General features: G+C 48.8%; 1 protein-coding gene and 1 non-coding gene across 3 annotated transcripts in view; one reads left to right on the forward strand and one right to left on the reverse strand.

The window, feature by feature from the left end:
* PLXDC1 (plexin domain containing 1) overlaps positions 1–23,635 on the reverse strand; it is a 71,361-nt gene that overhangs the window by 3,639 nt on the left and 44,087 nt on the right. Inside the window, exons 10-14 of one of the 2 annotated variants that reach the window (XM_006176370.3) lie at positions 20,838–20,898; positions 19,536–19,671; positions 14,796–14,831; positions 12,533–12,693; positions 8,358–9,718 (exon numbers count right to left, since the gene is read on the reverse strand). In XM_006176370.3, coding sequence (XP_006176432.1) covers positions 9,599–9,718; positions 12,533–12,693; positions 14,796–14,831; positions 19,536–19,671; positions 20,838–20,898 — 514 coding nt within the window. In that variant the 3' untranslated portion in view covers positions 8,358–9,598. Of the gene's footprint in view, positions 1–8,357; positions 9,719–12,532; positions 12,694–14,795; positions 14,832–19,535; positions 19,672–20,837; positions 20,899–23,635 lie in introns of those variants that run through there. The other variant, XM_032457903.1, reaches the window with a different exon arrangement.
* TRNAT-AGU lies at positions 15,220–15,291 on the forward strand. The gene has a single exon. It is a non-coding gene; the product is annotated as a tRNA-Thr (tRNA).

The raw sequence follows: 23,635 nt of genomic DNA on the forward strand, positions 1-23,635 counted from the left end.
GGACTTTGACCATCTGGGCCTCACGGGACTTTGAAAGAATATTAAAGGCTTTTCACCTTTTCCCTTTCCTTCAAAATATAAGAGTTTTCCATCAAACTGAGAGGGCTTTCTCAGGTGAGGAACAGAAGAGCTTCTGGTTGGGTTAAGAGGCACGTCTCTTATTCTACTTCGTCTTTTCTACAAAGGTGCCAAGTACCTGTTCTGTGCCAGGCCTCATTGTAAGTGATTTATTAGTTTAATCTATTTTTAAAGAGGAATTGCAACAATTAATCTAATATAAGTTTAAAAGGAAATAGGAAAGTAAATCCAGTGCCTCATCTGGTCTACCTATAAAACAGTCAGTCTTGGGTTCTGAGACCTTCCTTCAAAATTAATCACTAAAGGAAGTTTCCAGGGTTTGATTTCTGCAACATCCCTTTCTCATAATCCTTTTTTCCTTGAAGGACAGGAAAAAGAGACAGTGTTTTGAAGATAAATATGGAAAGCTAAGAATGAAGTGTTTCAGAGCCTGTTTCCTTCAGAGTAATGAGAGCCGCCCCATTGGAGGGATGTCTGTTGATCCGTTTCAGTCCCCATCCTGGGAACAGTGGGAAGCATTCCGAGAAGAATGCTTTCTGAGCAGGTCACCCAGCAGAGTGCCTCCTTCTGGTAGAAGTGGTGTCCAGCCCTAAAGACAGCAGGAAGCACCGTAAAAATCCATTCACTGGGTAATAGGTCATGTTGCATTCAGTTACTAACAAGTGAAAAAGGAGCCAAGACTTTTGGAGCACTTACTGAGTGCTGTGCTTGGCTCCAAACCCTGGACTGTTTAATCCTCACAAAGCCTGATGAGGCAGGTGCTATTCTTCTTATCCCTTCCACTTAACTAAGCCAGGAAGTGAGCAGGGACATTGAGTAACTTTGTAAGGTCACAGAGTGTGTAGGTGGCATCACCAGGATTCAACTCACGCCTGGTGGCATCAGAGCCCACGCACTACCCACCATATGTGCTGCAGAACCAGCAGCCTTGGCTCTTTCACTTCCTGTGTGGTCTTGGGCAAGGTTCTTGGCTTTCATGGGGCTTTGTTTTCCATCTGTAAAAGTAAGGGATTGCAGGACTGGACAAGAAAGCCATTCTTATAAACTGGGTTCTTACAGATCAGAAAACATCAGGTAAGAGTCTCTAAGATATGTGGCCCAAAGGATGGGAGGAGCACCCTAAGAGAGTTTATTTCTACAAGGCTAAGGCCTGCTGAACTGAAGGTCACCCCATCTGTGTGAGACAGGAGGGAGGGAGGCAGGAAATAACCATTAAAAGAATGACACAGCAATTGAGGATAGGACATAAACTGGTTAGAACCAACCAGGCCCAAGATGGTGGAGGATATGCCTTCCAGTGGACGTTGAGCTTCATTATTCTCTCACTGTAATGCATTAACATGCTAAATGCACACCCACAGGCACCATGACAGTTCTGAGGATGGCCATAAAAGGCCAGAAAGTGGGCTGTGGCCCAATTCCTAGAAATCCCTGCCTCTTCCCCAAAGTAGTTGGAATAATCCTCCCACTTGTTAGCACGTGAAATTACTGAGCCTATAAAAATGAAACTGCTCTCAATAAACTCAGATGCAGTGGGTTAAGTGCACCCTAGAGCTGCCTCTCTTGCCTTCTGAGATGGCCCACAATCTGTCTATGGAGTGTGTATCTCCCTGAATAGACTTGCTTTCACTTTACTATAGCTCACTCTTGAATTCTTCCCTGCGCGAAGCCAAGGACCCTCACATGACAGGGCATGTCCCAGGGACTCACTCGAGACCTGGGACATGACTATCCTCTGGCATCCCATTTTCCTGCAACATGTGGGGCCTCAGAGATTTAAAACTTCCACTTGAAACTAAGACAGTGGTGCCTCTTCCCACCCAATTTCACTTCCTGGCTGGGAAGTGAGTCTTCCATGGAGGGTTCACAGGGTTTTTGACAGACGGCTGGTCAAGGTGTTGAGGGTGGGAGAGTGGGCACACCTTGGCCTTAGGAACCAAAGCTGAGGGCCAAAGGCCAACTGACTTCTAATTGCCTTTTTCCAGTTCTAGCTATCTTGCCAGGGTGACATAGCTGGTGACCTTAAACAAATTCTTGCACTCTGGACCTCAGTGGCCTCTTTCTTAAGGTAGAGATAACAAGAGTGCCTGCCCCACAGGTGATGGTAACTCTCATAAAACAGTACCTGGAACATAGCCAGCACTTAGTAAAATGAGCCACCACCACCGCCATCATCATCTCAGAGGACAAAAGTAAATAGATCAGGGACTTTGTAAGGAAGATTGGCTAAGGCCCAGTTTTGTTAGTTTTGGTCCTTCTTTCACAATGAGAGAGGGCTTGATACAGGAAAAACAAATGTGGGGCGAGAGGAGGGCCGTGTCCCAGGTCTTGGTTGAGTCCCTGGGACTTGCCTTACCAAGTCCTTGGTTTTGCGCAGGAAAGAATTTAAGAGTGAGCCACAGTTGACGAAAGATAGATTTATTTAGAGAGATACATACTACATAGAGTGTAGGCTGTTTCAGAAGGTGAGAGAAAGGCCACCAGGTGTGGGGGTTGGGTGCTCAGGTTAAAGTAAAAGTAGATACATGCTCCATAGACAGAGCACAGGCTCCCTTGTCTCCAAAGACAAGGGCGTGAGAGAGGCCTTGCGGTGCAGTGTTGCTAGTTTTTATGCCTGGGTAGCTCACATGCCGACAAGTGAGAGGACCATTCCAACTACCCTGGGGAAGAGGCTGGGATTCCCCGGAATTGGACCACCACCCCTTCTTTGACCTTTTATGGTCAGCCTCGAAGCTGTCATGGCGCCTGTGGGAGTGTCATTTACCATGTTAATACTACAGTGAGCGTACAATGAAGCTCAAGGTCTACTAGAAGTCAAATCTCCCGCTATCTTGAGCTTCAAGGCCTACTGGGAGTCGAATCTTCCGCCATTTTGGTGTTAATTGCTGTGTCATTCCTTGAATGGCTATGCCCTGCCCCCTTCCCCCTGTCTCAGGCTGAGTGCTTGTCTTTTGGGGCAGAAGGGAGAGCAAGCCCAGAGGCTTGGGGGAGAAGAGCCCTAAGGACCAGAGAGGGTTGTCACAGGTCTGGAGAGGGGAGCAGGCGGGCCCTGGGGCAGGCTGCCCTTTGACCTTGAGGGGGGCTCTTGGAATGACTTACTGTTCCTTGGAAGAGGGGAGTAAAAGCCAAAGGATCACCATTAGGCACTTAACCCACCTTATCTGAGTTTATTGACAGCAGCAAAACTATGAATTCAAAATGGGGTCTAAACTGAGGGGACTGTATTGCAGATCAATGGAGGACAGATGGGATCTCTTATTTTTTGAGGCTTTTCACTTTTCTCAGCTGGACACGGTGAGTCTTACATTATACATGTTGGCTACTCCATCTGATCCCGTGGTGGTGACAATCATTTTTTTTTCAAAAAAAAATCTGAAGAGGAAAGACTAAGGCTGGAAGGGAAGCTTCTCACCCAAGACTGGGAAAGTATGATGAGATTTTATTGGCCTATATTCAGATGTTTCTTTTTCCATGCTTTTAGCTTTGTGGAAAACTGTGGGTATGATTTAGCTATCTCTCGGGACCAAATGTAAAAATGTTTTATGAACGTCAGAAAAATTGTCCCCCAAAGAATTTCTCTTTGGTATCAGTAGTTCAAGTAAGGATTCTCCCTCCCCTCCCCATCCGCCTGCTCTCCAGCCCCATCATGGCAAATGAAGTAATCAGTTGTCCTCCATTCAAGAAAATAAATAGCGCAGAGGCATGGCCTTGGTGTTCTGTAAAGCCCTAGGAGAGTGTTTCCAAATTTCACGTAGGAGGGTCAGTGGAGTGGGGGTTCTGGAGAAGGAGGCAGTGACAAAGAGGACATTTTTAAGCTCTTGGGGCCGTTTAAATAAACAGCTGATAAGCTCACAGTTTCAGGAGCCAAGAGTGTGTATCTGAAGTCTTTGTTACGCATCTTTTTTCAGGCTCTCTACAAGTCTGGGAGGGCTCTGAGGTCTCTGTTTAATCTACAATCAGCTTTTCTATTGAAACTGTGGCCACAAGGTCTGACGCCGCCCCGCGGTACACAGGGAACACCTCAGATGGGAATCCAGAGTCCTGGGTTTGGGGATGGTCTCAGCTACACACTAGCTGTGTGACCTTGGGCAAGTCACTTAATGATGTCTGTTACACAGTAGGTGCTTCATGAGTATGGATCAAATGAATCAATAAAGAAGGAAACCTCAGTTTCTTCATCTGGGAAATGGGGGAGTGATACTGCCCCAACAGGCTGTGATCATGTCGGTAAAACTGCTTCCTAGAAATGCTTCTCAAACGTTCATGCATTTCCCCTGAGTCACGTGGTCATCTGCTCAAATGCAGATTCTGACTCAGTAGGTCTGGGGTGGGTGGGCCTGAGTTCTGCATCTCTGGCTAACCGCCAGGGGATGCCGGTATGGACCACATTTTGAATAGGTAGGTCCAACACTCTGAAATGCTCTACAAGTTCTTGAGATTATTAACGTGATCTCTTCAGCCAATGGGGTCAGGATAGATTCCAAGGATAGACTAACCAGTTGACCCGGTGGCCCCTCAATTGGTAGAGGGGTGAGAGGTTCCTGGGACACAGGACCTGAGAGTTAGAACCCGGGAAGTCCCAAGCAAACTAGAACAAGTTAGTCCCTCAGGATAATGGCAGAGAAAGGGGCGCTTTGGTCTGAGCTGCTTGTGAACTGGAAAAAAACAAAACAAAACAAAAACAGATGAGCATATCTGCTAAGGAGAGGAGAACATCCTCACCTTAGATCAATTAGTCCTCCGATTCCTTTATTTCACAGAGGCCCAGAGAAGTTAGGTGACTTAGCCTACATCACACAGCTGCTCAGGAACGGGGCTGGGGCTGCAGCTCCTGCCTTCTGACGCACTGCGGGCAGGCCGGCCTTCCTCACCAGTCCACGTGGCCCTCTCCAACATATTCCTCTTGATTTGGCAAACACAGCATGTTTATTTATAAGTTGGCTTGTTTGGAGCCTGAAATTTGGCATGGCTGATTTTGGCTGTGAGGAGCTCAGATTTTTCCTCTGTTTTGATTTGCTTAACCATGTGTTGTGAGCAAAAAACGCCAAGTAATAAAAACACGACGAGGCTGCTAAAGTGGTTCGAATGCAAAGCCTCCAGAAATGTGGCAGCATGGACTTGGCAGATTTATTTCCTATCTCTAGATAGTAGATTAGACTCCTATGAGGTTTCCTTCCAGGGACTTACAAACTCAGAATAAATAAATAGCCGAGTCTCTGAAATAGCCTAGAGGCTGCTTCTCTTAGAGGTGGGGACAGGAGTTTGGGACGAGTACCCCTGATGGGCAGATCGCTGGAGGCTGTTCCTCTGCTCCTTAGCACGAGTCCTTAGAGAAGGTGGCCGTCATCAGGGCTAAGGTCTGTGTGATGAGTTGCAGAACGTAGCTCAGAATCCTTTGCACTTTATTTTGCACACAGCAGAAGCCGTAAAAGAATGTGTGCCTTTTATTGTGAACACTGAGAATCCATGCAGAGAATTCTCACACTCACTACGTGAATACATTGCATTTAGGACAGCTAGGCTGCTCTCAGACCCCAGATCCTTCTAGTTGTGCAGTAAGTTCGGGTGGCTTTTTGTTTGGGGGGTGGAGGAAGAATGGGAGATGGTGAGAAAGAGAGACGGAGAGGAGAGAGGGAGGGAGGAAGAAAGGGGCTTCATTTTATCTGTGACTCTACCTGGTGTAGGGAGTCTGGGTGCAGCCCCTGATCAGTGCTCCGTGCAAATCCGTGATCTGTTCCAGTACCCAGAGAACAGAGTCTTAGCTCTGCCCACAAAGAGATGAGTGATCAGCCCAAGTGGTGAACACTCTGTTTTTCACATAGTGTGGTCAGCTGGCAGCTTTTGCCACTGTCTTAATACAACAAACCAAGCTACAGGCTGAGCACAGCTAAAACGTCAATATTTTTTGCAACAAAATTTCTGTAGATATATATATGTATGTGTGTGTGAGTGTGCCTGTGTGTGTGTGCCTAAATATATATACATACAGGGATACATTACACAGGGGAACCCTGGCAAAACATAAAAATTTTAAAAATTGTTTCCATAGGCCCATGGAGAACCTCTCATAGTGACACAGGAGATTTTCAACCTCAGGCTCCAGGCTGAGACCTGAAGGAGCGGCCCCCAGCTGGGGTGAGTGGGCAGTGATACCTGACTATGGCAGGAGGGAGATGGCTGCTCAGCCAAGCTTGGAAACCCCATCTGCTCTATGTGGGGCATTCATAAGTGCTGGGGTTGGTGGCCACGTTATATGCGCTCATGTTCTAGAATCAGAAACCCCAGGGACCTTACTGGACAGGGGCGGCTCATTAAAGGGGAACAAAGTTGTGCTCACAGCCTGATCCAGGGGTCCCCTCTCACATTTGGCCTCCGTGCTCTTCTTCTCATTTTCTTGTTGGCTCTCTAAGAGTTCTGGTGTAAAACAGGGCCTCCCTGAGAGCTTCTGACTTCTGGGTACAACACAAACAGCTCCCAGGGCCCTGTTTTCCAGGGTTGAAGCTTCCTGTCACAGTGATGAGTTTTCATGGTGAGATCACCGTGAGGATGCCCAAAGACACAACATGGGGAAAGAAGGACCTGCTGACCACCTGCTCTTGAGACAGGCTGGGACCTAGGACCAGGGACCTGGGACCCTGGGCTGCAGTGCTTGCACCAGACAGAACAACAGAATTCAAAGAAACTATAAGGGACTAAAAATAACTGTGTGCATGTACAGTTGGGGTGAGTTATGAACAACAAGATGTAAAAAGACCAAAAACCCAACTACCGAGGTGTCAGGAGCAAAAGCAGGGTACCGCCCATGATCCCTCCCCACACACGGCATCACCAAGGTGGCGGGCAGGCCACCTAAGCCACCCGCTCCAGCCCAACTCCTGGACCCGCCCTTACCTTCACCCCACTTAAGGGACCAGCTTGACCCTCCTCAGGAAGTGAGCAAGGGAACTTGTTACTTGTTTTTGCTTAAAGTCTTGCCTGAATTTCTCATCTGGCCTCATCAATTTCTTTTGATTAAGGAGACCAAGAACCTTAGAGATTCAGCAACAGTCTCCTCAGAGGTTGTAGCTGCCCGTGGGGCAGAGGGACCAGGAAGTCTGCGAGCTTTCTGTGGTTGATTGGACACAGCGTGGCAAGTGCTACCTTGCCGGCTGAAAACTCCTATATCTCCTGGTCACTCACTCCACATACAAGTGAGTCATTCTCTCCAGTTAGACAGTAAACCTTCTCTGAATCTTGAAGTAAAACTCCTGGGTCTAAGAGAGACCCCAAGGCTAGCTGGGAATCAGCATTGCCTTTGGGAGATGCTGGCGTTGTTTCTTGGGAACACTAGGCTACCTGTTTGGGGCCTGAGGAGCTTTTAACTTTTTTTTTTTTTTTTGGTGGGGGGAGGTAATTAGGTTTACTTATTTGTTTATTTTTGGAGGATGTACTGGGGATTGAACTCAGGATCTTGTGTATACTAACCATGCGCTCTACCACTTGAGCTATACCCTCCCCCTTGAGGGGCTCTTAATGTCCAGGGGCCTCTCTTAGTGACACATCTTTTTTTGCTGTTAACAAACCAGGCTACCTGCTACCATGTAGCTCCACTGCCTTCACCCATGTCATCCCAGGGGCCAGCCAGGCTTGCTCTGATCAGCAAGTATTCTGTGCTTTCTTCCTCCACTTGCAGTGTTACCGGCAGAGGCCTCAGTGCGTCACCACCCATTCCTTCAATTTCAGTCTTCTTTCCGTCCGGGGATCAGAAGAGTTGGAAGAGCTCCCACTGAGAAGAAGCATGCTGGAGTTGGGGAGTGGGACATGTGGTGCTGTGGACTGTATTTGGCCACACTGAGAACCGCCCCACTGGCCACTTTAGACACACAAAGGTCAGGGATGCTTTGCTGGTAGGGCAAATGCAAAAATCACCCTCCTGCCAGCCAGCAGTGCTGGGAGCCCAGGGTATTGCAGTGGCTGGCTGCAATTTCCTCATTATGAGAGCTCTGTTTCAGACCTCTCTGTCCTTCAGAAGCTTGCAAAGAAATCTATCCTCTCTGCTGCATTATCTTTTTTTCTTTCTCAAATTCTGATATGATTTCTCAAAATCTTCGCTCTTCCTTGTCTGGATTATGAAGTGAACGTATGCTTCCTGCTCTGATTGTTATTAGCATCCTCACCAAGGATAAACCATGGAGTACTTGGGGAACCCTCATTCAAGCGTTTGGATGTAACTGGTTATTTGCAGACTCCCTACCCCCACCTCAGTCCTGGTGACATGCATGAAAGGACATGACTCAGTGGAGGCTGTGATTTAATATTTATTTGCTGCTGATTTTTTTACTTTGAATGAGGGTGAACTATAGGTTTTCATTTGACATTCTCTTCAGAAGCAACCCCAGCTCATCCGTGGGACAGAACTCCCTTAAAATCAGATTAAGTTTGGGAGCCTACACTCTTGGCCCCAAGAACTTCTGGCAGAGCTAGGGAGATGGAAGCAACTTTCCAGGTCAAGGCCTTCCATATAAAGTCTGTCCTTCCCGCACCACTTTCTTTTTGACAAAATCCAACTGAAGTTCCCTGCTGGGTATGTTTCAAGAAGCCCTCTCTCCATCTTGTTTCTCTTTAACAGATATAAAAATCCAGCTAAGGGGAGGAAAAATATTAATCAGGCAGGCCCCACCTTGGAGGTACTGACTGGCACTGATAGACCAGGCCAGCGAATACAGTGGACACCAAATGTGCCACTGGATGGAAGAGCCCGCATGGCAGACGTGGCCGCGCACAGCACGGCTCGCTGGGCCCAGGCTGGGCTGCAGTCGGATAAAGCCCATGACGTGGGCGCACACGTGTTTAACGCATAAGTACTGGTTCTCAGCAGAAAGGGCAAGTTGAGGGAGCAAAGCCTAAGAATGCAATTTCCCCACAAGTTCTTTCTTCTCCTCCCATTTGGCTTTTCTTCTGATGCTAGGATGCCAAGCTGTGGCTGGCCGAAAGGGCTGGGAGCTGTGGTCCCTATGTTTAACAGATGAGAGAACACCTTCTTCAGACTTCCAGAGCACAGAAGCTGGGGCAAAATACGCCAAATCCATAGCCATGAGGACCAGCTCTTGAGTCTACGGACCCTGGAATGCGACGGCCCCCATCCAGAGAGGTAGTATGCCCCTCTTGTGTAGTATGCCTGGGCTTTAGGTGATGGGAGCAGGGCATCTGGCCGTCTCCAGGTGGGAGGGGACCTCTGGGGCAGCTCCAGAGTAGACCATTGAGAGACTCAGAAGGGGAGACCCCTTGCAACAGCACAGGAGGAAGTTAGGTTACTGTTCTTCAAAACTCTGTGTAGTTGCTTTTCTGTCCCCTACTTCAATATCTGGGGTGTGATGGCCAAACCGTAGCTCTGGCACCACAGACCACAGTCTCATCTTCCCAGCCAGGGTAGTTTGGAGAAGGCCAAGGAAAGTCACTTCTCTGCTTTGCTTTGACCCGTCCGTGTTCTTTGAGGCCCCCCGGTCTTCCTTCCTACCCTTTCAAGGGAGACCTGGCGCTCTCAGCACTGTTCGGCCTCCACAAAGCCCTCCTTCTCATGGCCCGAGGGCTCGACTTCTGTGTAGGTGGAGTGGTTGGGGTGGTTGCGGAACTTCATGGCCGGCCAGTGGTGAGGTCTCCGCTGTGGGGGCACAGATGCAGAGTCAGCGGGCACCAGTCCACCCGCTGGGGACCCTCCTGCCCCCTCCCCAGGGGGGCAGCTCTGAGACTCTCTTTTCAAGGGCTCTGGGTGCCTACTGCGTGCCAGGTGACGTTTAGGGCCCTCTACCCCCAAGGTTCCCCACTGTGATCCCTCGCCCACTGGGAGACCTGCTGAGAGCCCAGGAGTCAGGAAGGAGGCCACTTTATCCCGTGTCATGTGGACCACACAACACAAGGTGAAAAGCTCACACACTTAGTGGAGCCCTGAGACTGTGGAGAGCGAGGATGTGGGTAAGACATGGAATGATCTGGGAGGCTCTGGAAATGCCAAGATAACTCTCCAGACAGTACAGTTCCTGCATCAGCTCTGGGGAGCTGATGCAACTGCAGATTCCCGGGCCCGCTTTAGACTGCCCTGTCAGCATCCTTGTCACCGGGGATCTGCAGGTTCCCCGGGTGAAACCAGGTAGGCCTTTGCCTTAGTAAGTCTCAGTCTTTAGAATGACTGGTTAGTCTCTTCAGCAAATGGTGTTGGGAAAACTGGACAGCAGCATGTAAATCAATGAAGCTAGAACACTCCCTTACACCATACACAAAAATAAACTCTAAATGGATCAAAGAGTTAAACATAAGACAAGATACAATAAACCTCCTAGAAGAAAACATAGGCAAAACATTATCTCACATACATCTCAGCAGTGTTCTCCTAGGGCAGTCTACCCAAACAATAGAAATAAAGGCAAAAATAAGCAAATGGGACCTAATTAAACTTACAAGCTTTTGCACAGCAAAGGAAACCGTAAGCAAAACAAAATTACAACCTATCGAATGGGAGAAAATTTTGCAAAAGGTGAAATTGACAAAGGCTTGATCTCCAGAATATATAAGCTGCTCACATGACTTAATAAGGAAAAAACAAACAACCCAACCCAAAAATGGGCAGGAGACCTAAACAAGCAACTCTCCAAAGAAGACATACGAATGATCAATAGACACATGAAAAAATGCTCAATATCACTAATTATCAGAGAAATGCAAATCAAAACTACAAGGAGGTATCACCTCACACCAGTCAGAATGGCCATCATTCAAAAGTCCACAAGTGATAAATGTTGGAGATGCTGTGGAGAAAAGGGAACCCTTCTACACTGCTGGTGGGAATGCAGTTTGGTGCAGCCACTGTGGAAAACAGTATGGAGATTCCTCAGAAGACTAGGAATAGACTTACCACAGGACCCAGTAATCCCACTCCTGGGCATATATCCAGAAGGAATCCTACTTCAAAAAGACACCTGCACCCCAGTGTTTATAGCAGCACTATTTACAATAGCCAAGACATGGAGACAGCCTCAATGTTCATCGACAGATGACTGGATAAAGAAGATGTGGTATTATTTATACAATGGTATACTATTCAGCAATAAAAAATGACAACATAATGCCATTTGCAGCAACATGGATGTCCCTGGACAATGTCATTCTAAGTGAAGTAAGCCAGAAAGAGAAAGAAAAATATCATATGAGATCACTCATATGTGGAATCTTAAAAAAAAGAAGAAGAAGAAGAAAAGAAAAAGACAAATGAACATAAATATAAAACAGAAACAGACTCAGACATAGAATACAAACTTGTGGTTGCCAGGGGGTAGCGGGGTGGGAAGGGACAGACTGAGGGTTCGAAATTTGTAGATACTGACAGGTATATATAGAATAGATAAACAAGATTATACTGTATAGCACAGGGAAATATATACAAGATCTTGTGGTAGCTCATGGTGAAAAAGAATGTGACAATGAATATATGTATGTTCATGTGTGACTGAAAAATTGTGCTCTACACAGGAAATTGACACAGCACTGTAAACTGACTACAACTCAGTAAAATTAAAAAAAAAAAAGAATGACTAGTTAGAACTCACAAGAAACAGAGGGTATCTAAACAGAGGGGAGGGAACCACCTAGGCCTCTGGGTGATGAGGTTGAGGGCTCGTGGAGGACTGTGGTCACAGAGGCCCCACACTGTGCAATGTGGAGAGCCAGTCAGATGTCGAGAGTTGGGGGCTGGGGCGGGGGCTACTGAGCTCTGTGGCCCCGAGTGAAGAGGCCCGGGCCTAACTTCCCATGCTGCACCTCAGGCTGGCTCTTCTGAATTCTCAGATGTTTAAAACTGTAGCACCCTCAGAAGGGAGGGTATAGCTCAGTGGTAGAACACATGCTTGGCATGTACGAGGTCCTGGGTTCAATCCCCAGTACCTCCACTGAAAAAAAAAAAAAACCGACAGCATCCTCAGCGAAAGCTCCCCAACAGAGCAACAATTACGATTCATATGGCTTGTCAATTCTAATCTAAAAACCCACACAGCAGGCAAACAGCAGAGACCTCAGTTCCATTATGGGTTTGAACAGGCTCTAGGCCTGGATTGGGTGTGAGAGACCATAAATCACAGGAGATGGCTGCACAGCCACTAAAGGGGCATGTGTGACACTTCTGGCCTTCTTCCTTTCCTCTAGGGACTCTTCTGATTTTACAAATTGGGGAGCAAGAGTAGAGACCGTTCAGCAGGACAAGAGGGCCAGGGGAGTTCTGAGGTGCCAGGCCCTGGGGGTTAGGGACTCCACGGGCACCAACCAGTGCTAGATGTGCCCGGATGGAGTTGATGAAGTCCCTCAGGTGGAAACAGGAGCCTGGCATGTGGCAGGTGAGGGATGAGATGGGGAGAGGCAGGTACTGAGTGGCTGGAAAAACGCTGACACAGACGCAAACGGTGGAGCTGCAGCCCAGTTGTGCACTGACCTCGAGGAAGAAGAGCGCAGCGTTGGAGGTGGGGTGGCCGTTGATGTAGATCCCCGCCAGGATGATGGCTGCCACGAGGAAGACGGCCAACACGATGCCCACGATGGTGCCCAGATGCACGGGGGGGGCCTTTGTCTTGGGGGACAGGTTGTTCTGAAGGCCTGTGGGGAGACCATTAGGTCAGGGTGCAGCTGCAGGGGAGCAGGGAGGGTGGGGCCATGGGGTCCTGGGTCTGACAAAGTCCCAGAGATGAAAGCCGACAGAACAACCAGGTCTACTTATCAAATCCATGAAAAGGTGGGGTGGGAGTGGGTGGAACCATTATGAGTGTGACAGTAACACTGTTCTTAGCGCATGTCAGACGGTTTTCCAAAATCACTTAAAAGTTGCCCAAATGTCTAATGAGGATCATAAAATTTCTCTCCAATAATTTTAAGGAATTTTAAGGAATTCACAAAGGGCATGTGATAGTTAAAAGTTTGGGATCTAAAGTCTGGCTGCCTGGGTTCAAATCCAGGCTCTGTTACTTACTAGCTGTGTGACCTTGGGCAAATTATTTAACCTCTCTGTGTCTCAGTTATCATTTCTGTAAAACAAGGATAATAATAACATTGTTATTAATATACAATAGGGTTATTTTGAGGGTTAAAATGAGATGATTCATGTCAGCCTCTGAGGGTCATGGCTGGTACCTCAGACAACTTCAGTAAGTGTTAGCTACTGTGATAGCAAAATGACCACATTTTTACCTGTCACTGTCCACTACCAGATTGTGACCTTCTGGAGGGCTAGGACAGCGTCTTATTCATCTCTGTGTCCTCAACTCTTAGGAAAAAAAGGCAGATCCATCAGAGGCACTCAATTAAACAAATGAACTTGGTCCTCTGAAGGCTAATAAACCAGCAAACACGCTCTGAGAACATCCCAAGCATTTGAAATACATCTGAAGGAGAAGACTGGGTATTTTCCATAGACTGTCTAGCTGGAAGCTCATCCCGTCCAATCCCTTCCTTGTATGGCTGAAGTAATGGAAATGCAGAGAAGAGAAGTGATTTGTCCAAGACACAGTCAGTGCCAGCCACTAAGAAGCCTTGTTCCTTGAATTGCCTGGGGTGGCTATTTGCTTCTTCTCTCTACTTTAAAAGGATGTGGAGATACTGCCATAGAGAAGACAGATGTGCGTGTAAGTAACAGAAATACTGAATCCTTTTTACTTCACGGGTGGGTGGGATGGGAGTCAACCGTGGGTGGGGATTTTTAATAAGATGTTGCATGCCTCCCAAATCACTGTGTTCCCCATCTCCTGCAAGCAGAAAAAGCCTAGGAGAGAAACCATCCTGGGGCGCTCTTGGGCATGGTTGGTGCCTCTATCTGCCAACAGTTGGGAGAGTTGAGATGACATGCCCCAAGCTGGCCTCTCCTGACCTGCAGTCAGCTCACAGCCTTCAGTGACCCCAATGATCTGATGGTCGGGACTCAGCCTGAGGAGCACATGGTGTGGAGTGAGGGGAACGTGGCCCAGCTTCCCTGGCTTCCCCTCAGCCCAACAGACACACGTGCACACTCACGCCTGCTGCCCACAGAGGAGTGAGGTGGGAGACCCAATCAAACTGCGCTGTATTAAAAGCCTCTCCTCTCCCAGAGTTGAAAAGCTTTTCCATCTCCCCCTTGTGATGGCTGCACAGGCTCCAGGCAAAGGGCAGGGGAGGTAGGGCGCCCACATCACCAGAGAAGAGATAACCCCTCAAGCAGTCCTGGGGGAAGGGGGCCCCACCTTCTGGCACCCTGTGAAAATTGTGGTGGACAACTTCTGTGTACTTTCTGCCAACTCAGGTTGGGAATCAAAGGCAAGTTGAGTGAGAGAAGCTGCTTTCCACCACTTATTGACGGGGAGGCCCTGGGGACAGAGGCCATGGGCACAGGTCCACACTGCCACGCCTGCCCCAGCTCAGTGCCCCCTCCTCCTCTCGCTCCTTTCAGGGTGGTGGATATTCCAGAGCAGAGAGGCCAGGCGAGCTGCAGGAGGTTCCCAGTTGAGACGAGAAACGTCTAGGTGTAGATTTTTCCCCTTGTCTAGGGGGTCTATGCCCAGAAGCCCCCTGCCTTCCCCCCAGCAGGAAGTCTGGGAAGCTCTGGCCGCTATTGTCTCTCCCTCTCCCACTCGGAATAAAAGCAAAGAGGCTGAGGGACCACTGCAGCATCTTCCAGGGTGGGCCCAAGGGGCGGTGGTCTGAGGAGGAGGGGCGGGCAGTTGTGTACTCACCGTCTCCTCCTGCGTAGGGATTCAGCTTGGTGTCATCTTCAAAGAGAAAGGACAGAAGGCACAAGATTAGTGGAATCATGATGGCCTTGGTCACTTTAGGTTTGGATGAAGCTTTAGGGACGTTCAGTCCAACCCTTCATTTTGAAGGTTAGGAAACTGAAGCACAGAGAGGGGAGGGGACTTAGTCAAAGTCACACAGCAGTGTAAAGGGAGAAGGTCACGGACAAGCCAACCTTCCCTAGTGTTCATTCATTCAACAAATATGTACTGAGTGTTTACTATGAGTTGAGCACTGGGAGTAGATGCTGGGGACTCAAGGAGTTAACTGGTCATGGCGGGGACAGAGGGGTAATAATAATCCAGAATAATGAAGCTCCAACAGGTGTCACCCAGATAAAGGGAGTCAAGAAGAAGGGATAAGGGTGGAGGATATAGCTCAGTGGTAGAGCGCCTGCCTAGTAAGCAGAGGTCCTGGGTTCAATCCCCAGTACCTCCATTAAAAAGAAAAAAGTATACAGTGATGTATATCAATTATATCCCAATAAAAGTGGAAGAAAACAATGATTTAAAAAAAGGAGAAGTGAGATGTGGGACTGGGAACCCTGACAGAAGAAGGAGCCAGACAAAGGCCCAGAGTTAAAGGCAGGCAAGAGTTCCATGTCAGGAGAGTGCTCTCCAGGATGACTGGAGGTGACTGCTTCAAGCAGCAAAACTTTAAACAAATGGAACCTTCCACAGTTTCTGTCTAGCAGCATGCACTTCTCCTCCGGGACCTCTGCTGATCTCGTCGTTTTCAAGGCTTTTTCTGGCTCCTCTTTGTTCACAGATGTTCAAGGCCCTTCGCAGCTTGTCCCAATCTTCTTTTCTCCTGTCACTCGCCATGACTCAGCACTGTGACAAGCCACTGAAGGCTCTGCAGACCTTGGAGACCTCGCAGACCTCTGAGCTGCTGCATATACTGTTCCTCCTGCAGGAGATGCCCTTCCTTTCCCTCACTGTTCCTCTTTCAGAAGTCCCACCTCTGAAATGCCCTCTGCAGGGATGAGGTTAGGAAGACACAGGTGAAACAGGGTCTGATCCTGTCTTTTATTAAAATTTTGGTATTTTGTTCATCATGGGGTTTTTGGCATTAATTTTCATTTTTATAAATATTGCATTAAAATACTATTTATCTTGATTATTGCTTTTTTTTTTTTTTTTTTTGGTGCCTCCTTAAATTTTACCTGCATTGAGTGCCTCACTTGCCTCACCCTAGTCCTGGCCCTGGTTCTGTCGCTTCTGGGAGGGCAGATGGGTGGGTCCTTCCATTGCGTTTGGTATCTGTTTCTGCAACATCTTGGGTCTCATTGTTCCCATAGACTGTGAGCCTCTCAACACCTAACCTCTTCACATCCCAGTGCCTGGACATGGCACCCTGCTCTGCTATACATTGCCAGTAAATCTTCAAATATCAGAAAATCACATTAAATAAGGGAGAAGAATAAGCCATAAGAAAATGTAAAAATGGTTCCCCACAGAGGAAGGAGGGAATAGGATGGAGGGGAGAAAACTAGAAACTAAACTTCTTTTAATATTCCTGCTTTTGTAGATTTGACTTTTGAACCATGTTAATTATCATTTAACTGTTACATAATTATAAAAAAGTTAAATTTAAAAAGCACCCCTAAAAATTCAAAGTGAAACAAAACAAATAGACTTGTAGGCATATAACAGAAAGATCTGTTTTCTTCAGGAATTTCAATACACAAGGTATTTATATATGCCTCTGAGTCTGTTTCATTACTACAACTTCAAAATGATGAATTGGTTCATCAAAACTGACTAAAGTAACCCTAAGCATCATTAGACAAATTAACTTTATTGGAATCAAATTGTTCTGAATCTAGACCATTGGAAATCCATTGTAGCCCAGTCTCCATCTACCCTTGGCAGACAACAGGACACCTACAGACAGTCCCTCCCACAAGGCAACTGAAGGTGACCACGCTGTGCCCACAGCAGCTTTCCTCCCACTCATCGACAGCTGGTTCCCAGCTGCCATCTTGTTAGGAGTCCACAGAATACAAACCATTCCCTTATGAATGGGGCTGTGGTAGAGTCCCATGGCAACTCACAGGGTGAAGAAATCTGTATGATGTCTTTTGAATGAGTCATCATTTTCTATAGTGAGGGGTCACTTCTTGCTGCTACTGATGTGTTCTGTTCAGCTGCTCATCAGATGAGCCCTTATATTGCTCAGTTATTCCAGGTCAGCGCCTGTCTGTCCTCATGATAAAATGCATAGGCTGTGTGGCAGCTGCTTGCCACTCCGAGGTCATTCGGGTTCACTTAAGTGGGTAGCATTTAATTGCAAGTGAACAGCTCTGAAACTCCAGCCCCCATACCTCCTGCCCCACTGGCCCTTTCTGCTAGGGGTCCATGCACCCTCCAGCAGCTGCTCCCACTAACTTCTCAGCTCTCCAACCCTGCCCTGCCCAGGCAGGTCCCTCTGGCTGTATCCCCTTCATCCACAACATCTTCCTGTACCGCGAGATAGACTCTGCCTCCAGCAAGTCTCCCTGTGTGAGCTATAATCATATAGGCAGGGGGTGACTCAAACCTGTCCTGCTAGACACTTCAAGAGCTGGGGGTTGGGGAAGGTTCTCACCAAAACTTTTTTTCTTATGCAGATAATTTGACCATCTTTGCCACTTCCTCCAGGACTGGAAGGGCATGGAGCCATAATTGTCCTCACTCTAATTAATGTGTTCTGATGGGGACTATTACACAGCAAACAGAAGTGACACATTCCTGGGCTGACAGGAGACACACACATGATAAAACTGATGAACAGAATATGCTGCCTCTGTGTATGGATGGCCCACCATGGCAGTAATGGGGAGAAAATGGAGAATAATTCTAAGTTAGGTTTTGAATCTGGCCCCCATATGCCATGCTTTCCACGCCCACCACAGCCACCCTTCTGGTCTATAACCCTGTGGCTCACCCAGACATAAACTCCAAAGGAAAGGCTGGGTTCTGACTTAGGGGAGGGGTGTCTGCAGCCCCCAGCCCAGCACTGGGCTCAGAATGTTCCCTGGGTAGGGGGGCATATAGCTCAGTGGTAGAGCATGTGCTTAGCATGCATGAGGTCCGGGGTTCAATCCCCAGTATCTCCACCAAAAAATACCAAAAACAACCACCAAGAAGGAAGAATGTGCCCTTAGTAGCACTTAGGGTTAACTCAGGGGCCATTGCCAGGGGTTTCTTCCTTTTAAGTGGAGTTTCCTTTAACCAGAAGGTCAGCCCTGGTCCCCACTATTAACTCCCTGAGGGTAAGGTCTCCTCCTGCTCTTTTTCATGTAATTTATTTAGTCCCCCACAGCACTGGCACAGACTCTGCTGTCAACCAGCACCTTAACCAGCTCCTTGTGATTCCTGGATAACTCCAGAGTGATGGGAGCTGTCTGAATCTGCCTCATTTGTTCACCCTTCGCTATTTTTTCCATCTGCTGAATCCACAAAGACCCTTTACTATTTCTTTCAGCACTGAGAAAGGCAGTGGGGTCGAGGGGCAAGACTGCTGCTTTTGGAGCCAGAGGAGACCTCACTCCACCTTTTTATGGCTGTGTGACCCTGGGCAAGCCATTAACTTCTCTGAGCCTTAGCATCTCCTCCATAAGGTGTGGATCCAGCAGGGTCAACAGGTAGGATCTTTAGGAGGACCAGTGAGTATTTTGCTCTTTCTTTGAACTGTTCACTTCCCTCCAGCCAGATTCAGGGTTCCTGCTCTGGGTCTCCAGATCTCCAGGCTGATTTTAGAAAGGCTGGGGGCACCATGGAAAGAACATTCCACCACTGAGTAACCTATTTTGCCCCTTATGAGCCCATTTCCTTTTCTCCAAAATGGGATTGTGGCTGAATAATGTTTTAAAATATTAACTTTCTTCTCTCCTTTCCGCTTTTTAATTTGCCCCTTTCAAGCAGGTATGTAGCCCAGGGAGGGTGGTAAGAGCCCACAGGTCTTTCAGTCTCAGACTTAGGGCAAGGGGGCCAAAACCTAGATGCCATCCGTGTATTGAAGAAGGATGAGAGAGGAATTTCTCAGAGATAGACAAAGAATCCAAGGGGCCTGCACAGGCTTCCCACAGGGTGGCTGGATCTCTGGCAGCTTTGACAAGACCCTAGGCCTGGGGATGGCAGAGAAGGCAGGGGACAGCCAGGCTTGAAGAAGCAGAGATGGATCAGCAGCAACCCAAGGTGGCCAGAGCTGCCCCCACCCCCACCCTCTGCCCGCTCGATGTCACTGCAGCAGGGAGCCAAGCCCCCATCGGGGTGGAACTCCCCACCATGCCAGCCTGGTGGGGGATGGGAGCCTGAAGGGAAGTCACAGAAAATGAGGCAATTTCTTTCACTCTCACATCTGAGTGTAGCTACAGGGATGGTAACACCTCACGGGTTCTCTGAGAATTGCTGTGAAGATGAACTGAGATGCTATGTAAAATGCCTGGCACTGTGCTGAGACATCAGTTTTTTTCTTTGCCACAGTAAGTTCTGTCCCCAAGCACTGATGAGGGCATGGAGTCCATTCAGTCTAAACCCGGCTCTGCCTCTCATCAGCAAGTGACCCCTCTTCTTGGCGACTCAGGTGTGAAAGGACAGAGCAGTCCTATTCCCTGAGGTAATCCCTTTCAGGGACAGGGATGCTCCAAGGCAGTGGCTTTTCCCATGGCTTCTCCCCTTCTCCCCCCTCCCCCTTACCTTCTGTGGTGAGGCTGTCGATGAAGAGGGAGGAGGAGGTGGTGGTGAGGTCTCCGTCAAAGGGGCTGGAGGAGCTGTCAGGGGAGGACGAGAAGGAGTCCTCGTCCTGGAAGTCTGCACACGTCCTGCCCTCTGCCTGCAAGAGAGACCCGGCGCTGCCCTGGACGGAGGCCTCGCCCACGGCCACACCACACACAGGAGGACGGTGGGGGCACTTTCATCCCTCAGTGGCCAAAAGATTTAAGATTCTGGTGCGTGGTCCGAGGGTGGTAATCTAACCAAAGTGGGCCCTGAATGCATTTAAGCTTCCCACTTTATCCTGAAAGCGTCTTATCTTCCAGGGCAATTTATCTGTCAGCTGCTTGGAATCCTTCCCAAAGGAAGCAGCTGAGATGCCAATCTTAAATATTTAAAGCAAATTTGTACATTCGCTAACAGCCAATGTCAGAAGCGGGCTCCTGGACAAGTTTTTTGGTTTTGTTTTTTTGAAACAGACAGTTTACCCAGACTTACTGATAAAAACAGGAGATGGTGAACACACAGCAGTAATTCCAGGGGTTCACATTTAAATGTTGGGCCCAACACCTTCATTACCTCCCCAGCTGTGAGATGCTGGCCAACTCACTAAATGTCTCCGAGCCTCAGATTCCTGTTCTGATCAGCTGAGGCACCGACCCCCAGCTCCTGGGCCCATGTTAGGATTAAATCAGAGCAAGTGCAGGGCAGCATGCCATGTGCTTGCACTGCAAGAAGGGATGGAGAGAGGAAGGGAGGGAAAAAGGACAGATGGATGACTGGGTCTGTCTGTGTCAGTATAAGGTGTGAGAATACGATGCTCTCCACCCAAAGTATTGAGCATTCTGGAAAATTCCAGAAGTGAGAAGGAACCTGTATGGGATTCTAAGTGGAGGATGTGGGGAACCACCCTCCTCACTCCCAGAACGACTGCCTTCCTCAATGCTGGTGGGTTGGAGCTAGGTCAGTTGCTTTTTGAACATCACCAGGTGTACAGCCTCCCAGGAGATCCTGCTATGGCCAAGGTCACATCCAAGGTCCCCTCTGCAAGGACCAAAAGAGTCCCTGGGGAGCAAGACCAAGTCACCAAGAGAAGTACTTGTCCTAGGGACCCACCAAGCCCTCGAAAACCTCCCACATTGGCCAACTCGGAGCAGATGGTGGGGCCAGCCCCAGGCAGAGGGGAGAATTTCACCAAGAGCCAAAGACGCCTTGAGAAAAGCTACCAAGTGAGGGGCTACCAGCAGCCTGGCCCTTCCCCACTCCTGGGGCACTGAACCCTCTCACCTCCTGGGCACAGCTGTAGGCCAGCCACTCCTGGCGGTAGCGGTCAAAGCCACTGGAGCATCTGCAAGGGGAACCAAAAGGCCAGAGGTGTGATGGGATTGACAGAGAAGCCATCCCCTCCATTTCCCCCCCAACGCAGTAACAGTTCTCTGGTGATAGCAAAGAAGGGGCGAACCTCCCCAAGACCACTAGGCAGGTGCTCCGGCACCAAGGGGCTGTGGGATCAGGAGTCAGACCCTCCTGCCCCAAAGGAGGGGAAGCGATTTGTGGCATCCTCACCTTCTTCCTGAGCCAGCTCCCCAGGACCAAGGCCACATCTGCCCAGGTGTGTGTGTGTGTAGGGAGCTGACGGACTGCCTGACCTCTAATGACCTTTAAGACGCCCCCTGACTCTGGGCAGCCTGAAATTGCTGAAAATCCAGGGAATTCACACCACTGTTCTCATCTAGGGAAAGTCTTGCTCATTTGCCGAGCCCCGCTTCTTGGTGGAGGAGCCTAAACTTGGCACAAGGAGAAGCAATGTGGAAGGTGGACACCAGCTGATCTGGCCAGCACCTGCTGTGTGACCATTAAAGGGCAGTGAGGGTCTTGCCATAAACTGGAAGAGATTAAAGACTGGCTGACAAGGGTCCCCCGAGAGGATATTGCAAGGTCAGCTGGGCTGGAAGACGTCAAGTGCTTCCCTAGGAAGAGGTGCAGGTGTAAGGATGAACCAGAGAATGTACTCCACGGCATCATGCTCAAAGCTCTGTTCTTCACTCTGGTGCCAGGAGATGCTATCAAGCCCTACTCAAGTGCAGGGCATCTGCATGGGAAGATAGTTTCATGAGCCACCAGTGCTGAAAAGGGAGTCGTGGCTAGTTAACTCTGCACCAGGAACTGCCAGCTCATCTTCCCAAGATCTGGTGAGGCCGAGGCTTCGAGGCACTGTCAGTCTTTGCTTCCGAAGATGTCCCTGAGCTGCTCCTCCTGCAGTGGGGACAACTGAAAGGAACTGAGCTCTTCCTCTCAGGTCCTCTGTGCCCACTGCTTCAAGGGATGGAGGGTTAGGGGCACTGTTGGGGGCTGGGAACTAAAATTTCTTTTAGGCCAAACAGAACTGGTTCTTTTAAGGACTGAACCTTCAACGTGGTCTAAGAGCATTACATTCCAAGCCCCAGGCCAACCAACCCAGATGCGAAGGAGAAGGGCATGAGAAATGGCCATTGTCTGAGCACCTCTGGATGCCAGGTGTGGCCCCAGTCACATGCTGCTCCTGAACTATCTCATGGGACTCCCAAAGACACTGTAAGGCAAAGGGTTAGGACCCTCATTTTCTGAGCCAAATCCTGGAGTCAAGGTCACTTGCAGTCTCCGGAGTGGGCCACTGGGGGGCAACGTGGGATGAGAGGAAGACTCCTGCATGATAAATGAAGTAATCTAAATCAGCTCCGGCCCCATCACGGGGAAGCCGAGGACACACGCGGTTGTTGCCAGCAGCTGCTGGTGGGAGAGACCACAGTGGCCGGCCCACTGCAGCAGCCCTGACCTCTGGCTTTTTAGGAGGCTGGAGTCTGCTCTCGGTTGGAGCTGAGGAGATCTGCCTGGAAGGGGCCTGTGTTGGGTGAGCCCAGGCCCTCAGACATCCGGGGACAGGATACTCAGCACTGAGTCAGCCTTGCACGCTCCCCAGTGGAGCTTCTCTGTTCCGGACCTGACATAACCCAGCAAAGGCAGTGTCCACACCCAAGGCCCTGCCCTCCCCATGACCAACCCTCATTAAACTGTCAGGGTTTTCTGGGTTTGGGTGTATGCATTAAGTGGGGGGTGTATCAAGCCAGGGTTCTGCTTTCATCTGACCCACTTTGCAGTTCTCATGGCTCAGCTGTTGTTGGACGCTGAGTCACGTGGTGGCAGCCAGCCCAGCATTCCAGGGCTCATCTGAGGTCTTCTGGATTATCTCCCCACCCTCAGACAGTGGCTCTCAAACTTGAAAGTGCCCAAGATGGATCACACCACAAAGCCCCACGCCAGGAACAACCAAGCTGGGGTCTACCCCGTGTACTCTCTGAGGCTCAGCACCTTTCATGTGAAGGGCCCTAAACACTTCGCAAAAATACCATTTGGTATTTGAGGAGTTAAAATAACAGGCAAGGGTCGGGGAAGGGGGGTGGAGAGGGTAGAGTTCAGTGGTAGAGCTTCTACTTAGCATGCATGAGGTCCTGGGTTCAATCCCCAGGACCTCCATTAAAAATAAATAAATAAACCTAATTACCTCTCCCCAAAGTAAAAAACAAATTAAAAATAAAATAACAGGCACGTTTCAAAAAATAAAAAACAAAAAACAGGCACGTTCCTCAACCCCATCTCCTCGAATCACATAACCCCAGCCCATTTTACAGAGAAAGCAAACTGAGGCCCCAAGGAAGCCTGATGAGGGGCCCTTTCTCCTCCCGGCCCACAGCTCTGTCTTGTGTACTGGGCAGGCCTCCTGTAAAGGCAATAGTTTCTATTCCTAAGTCAGAATATTGGAAAGGCGCAAAAGGAACACTGACAGCTGCATAGAACTCGAGCCTCTGTAATTTGCAAGTGTCAAGATTATCTTAAAGGCTCTTGGAGTTTATAAGTCTTTCCACTGTCATGGGAGCCCTAGTCCCCAAAGAAATTCTCTTTTTTTCTTTCTGTCATTTATTTATCTTGGACAGGAGAACAGGGCTCCAATTCTGAGTCTAATCTATGAGGACATGATTTCAGAACAGGGAGTGGAAGAGGAGCTGAATTTAAGAAATTTATCCCTGAATCTGAATCTCATCCAGAAT

This window comes from Camelus ferus, chromosome 16 (genome assembly GCF_009834535.1).
Source record: "Camelus ferus isolate YT-003-E chromosome 16, BCGSAC_Cfer_1.0, whole genome shotgun sequence".
In the NCBI taxonomy this organism is placed as follows: domain Eukaryota; kingdom Metazoa; phylum Chordata; class Mammalia; order Artiodactyla; family Camelidae; genus Camelus; species Camelus ferus.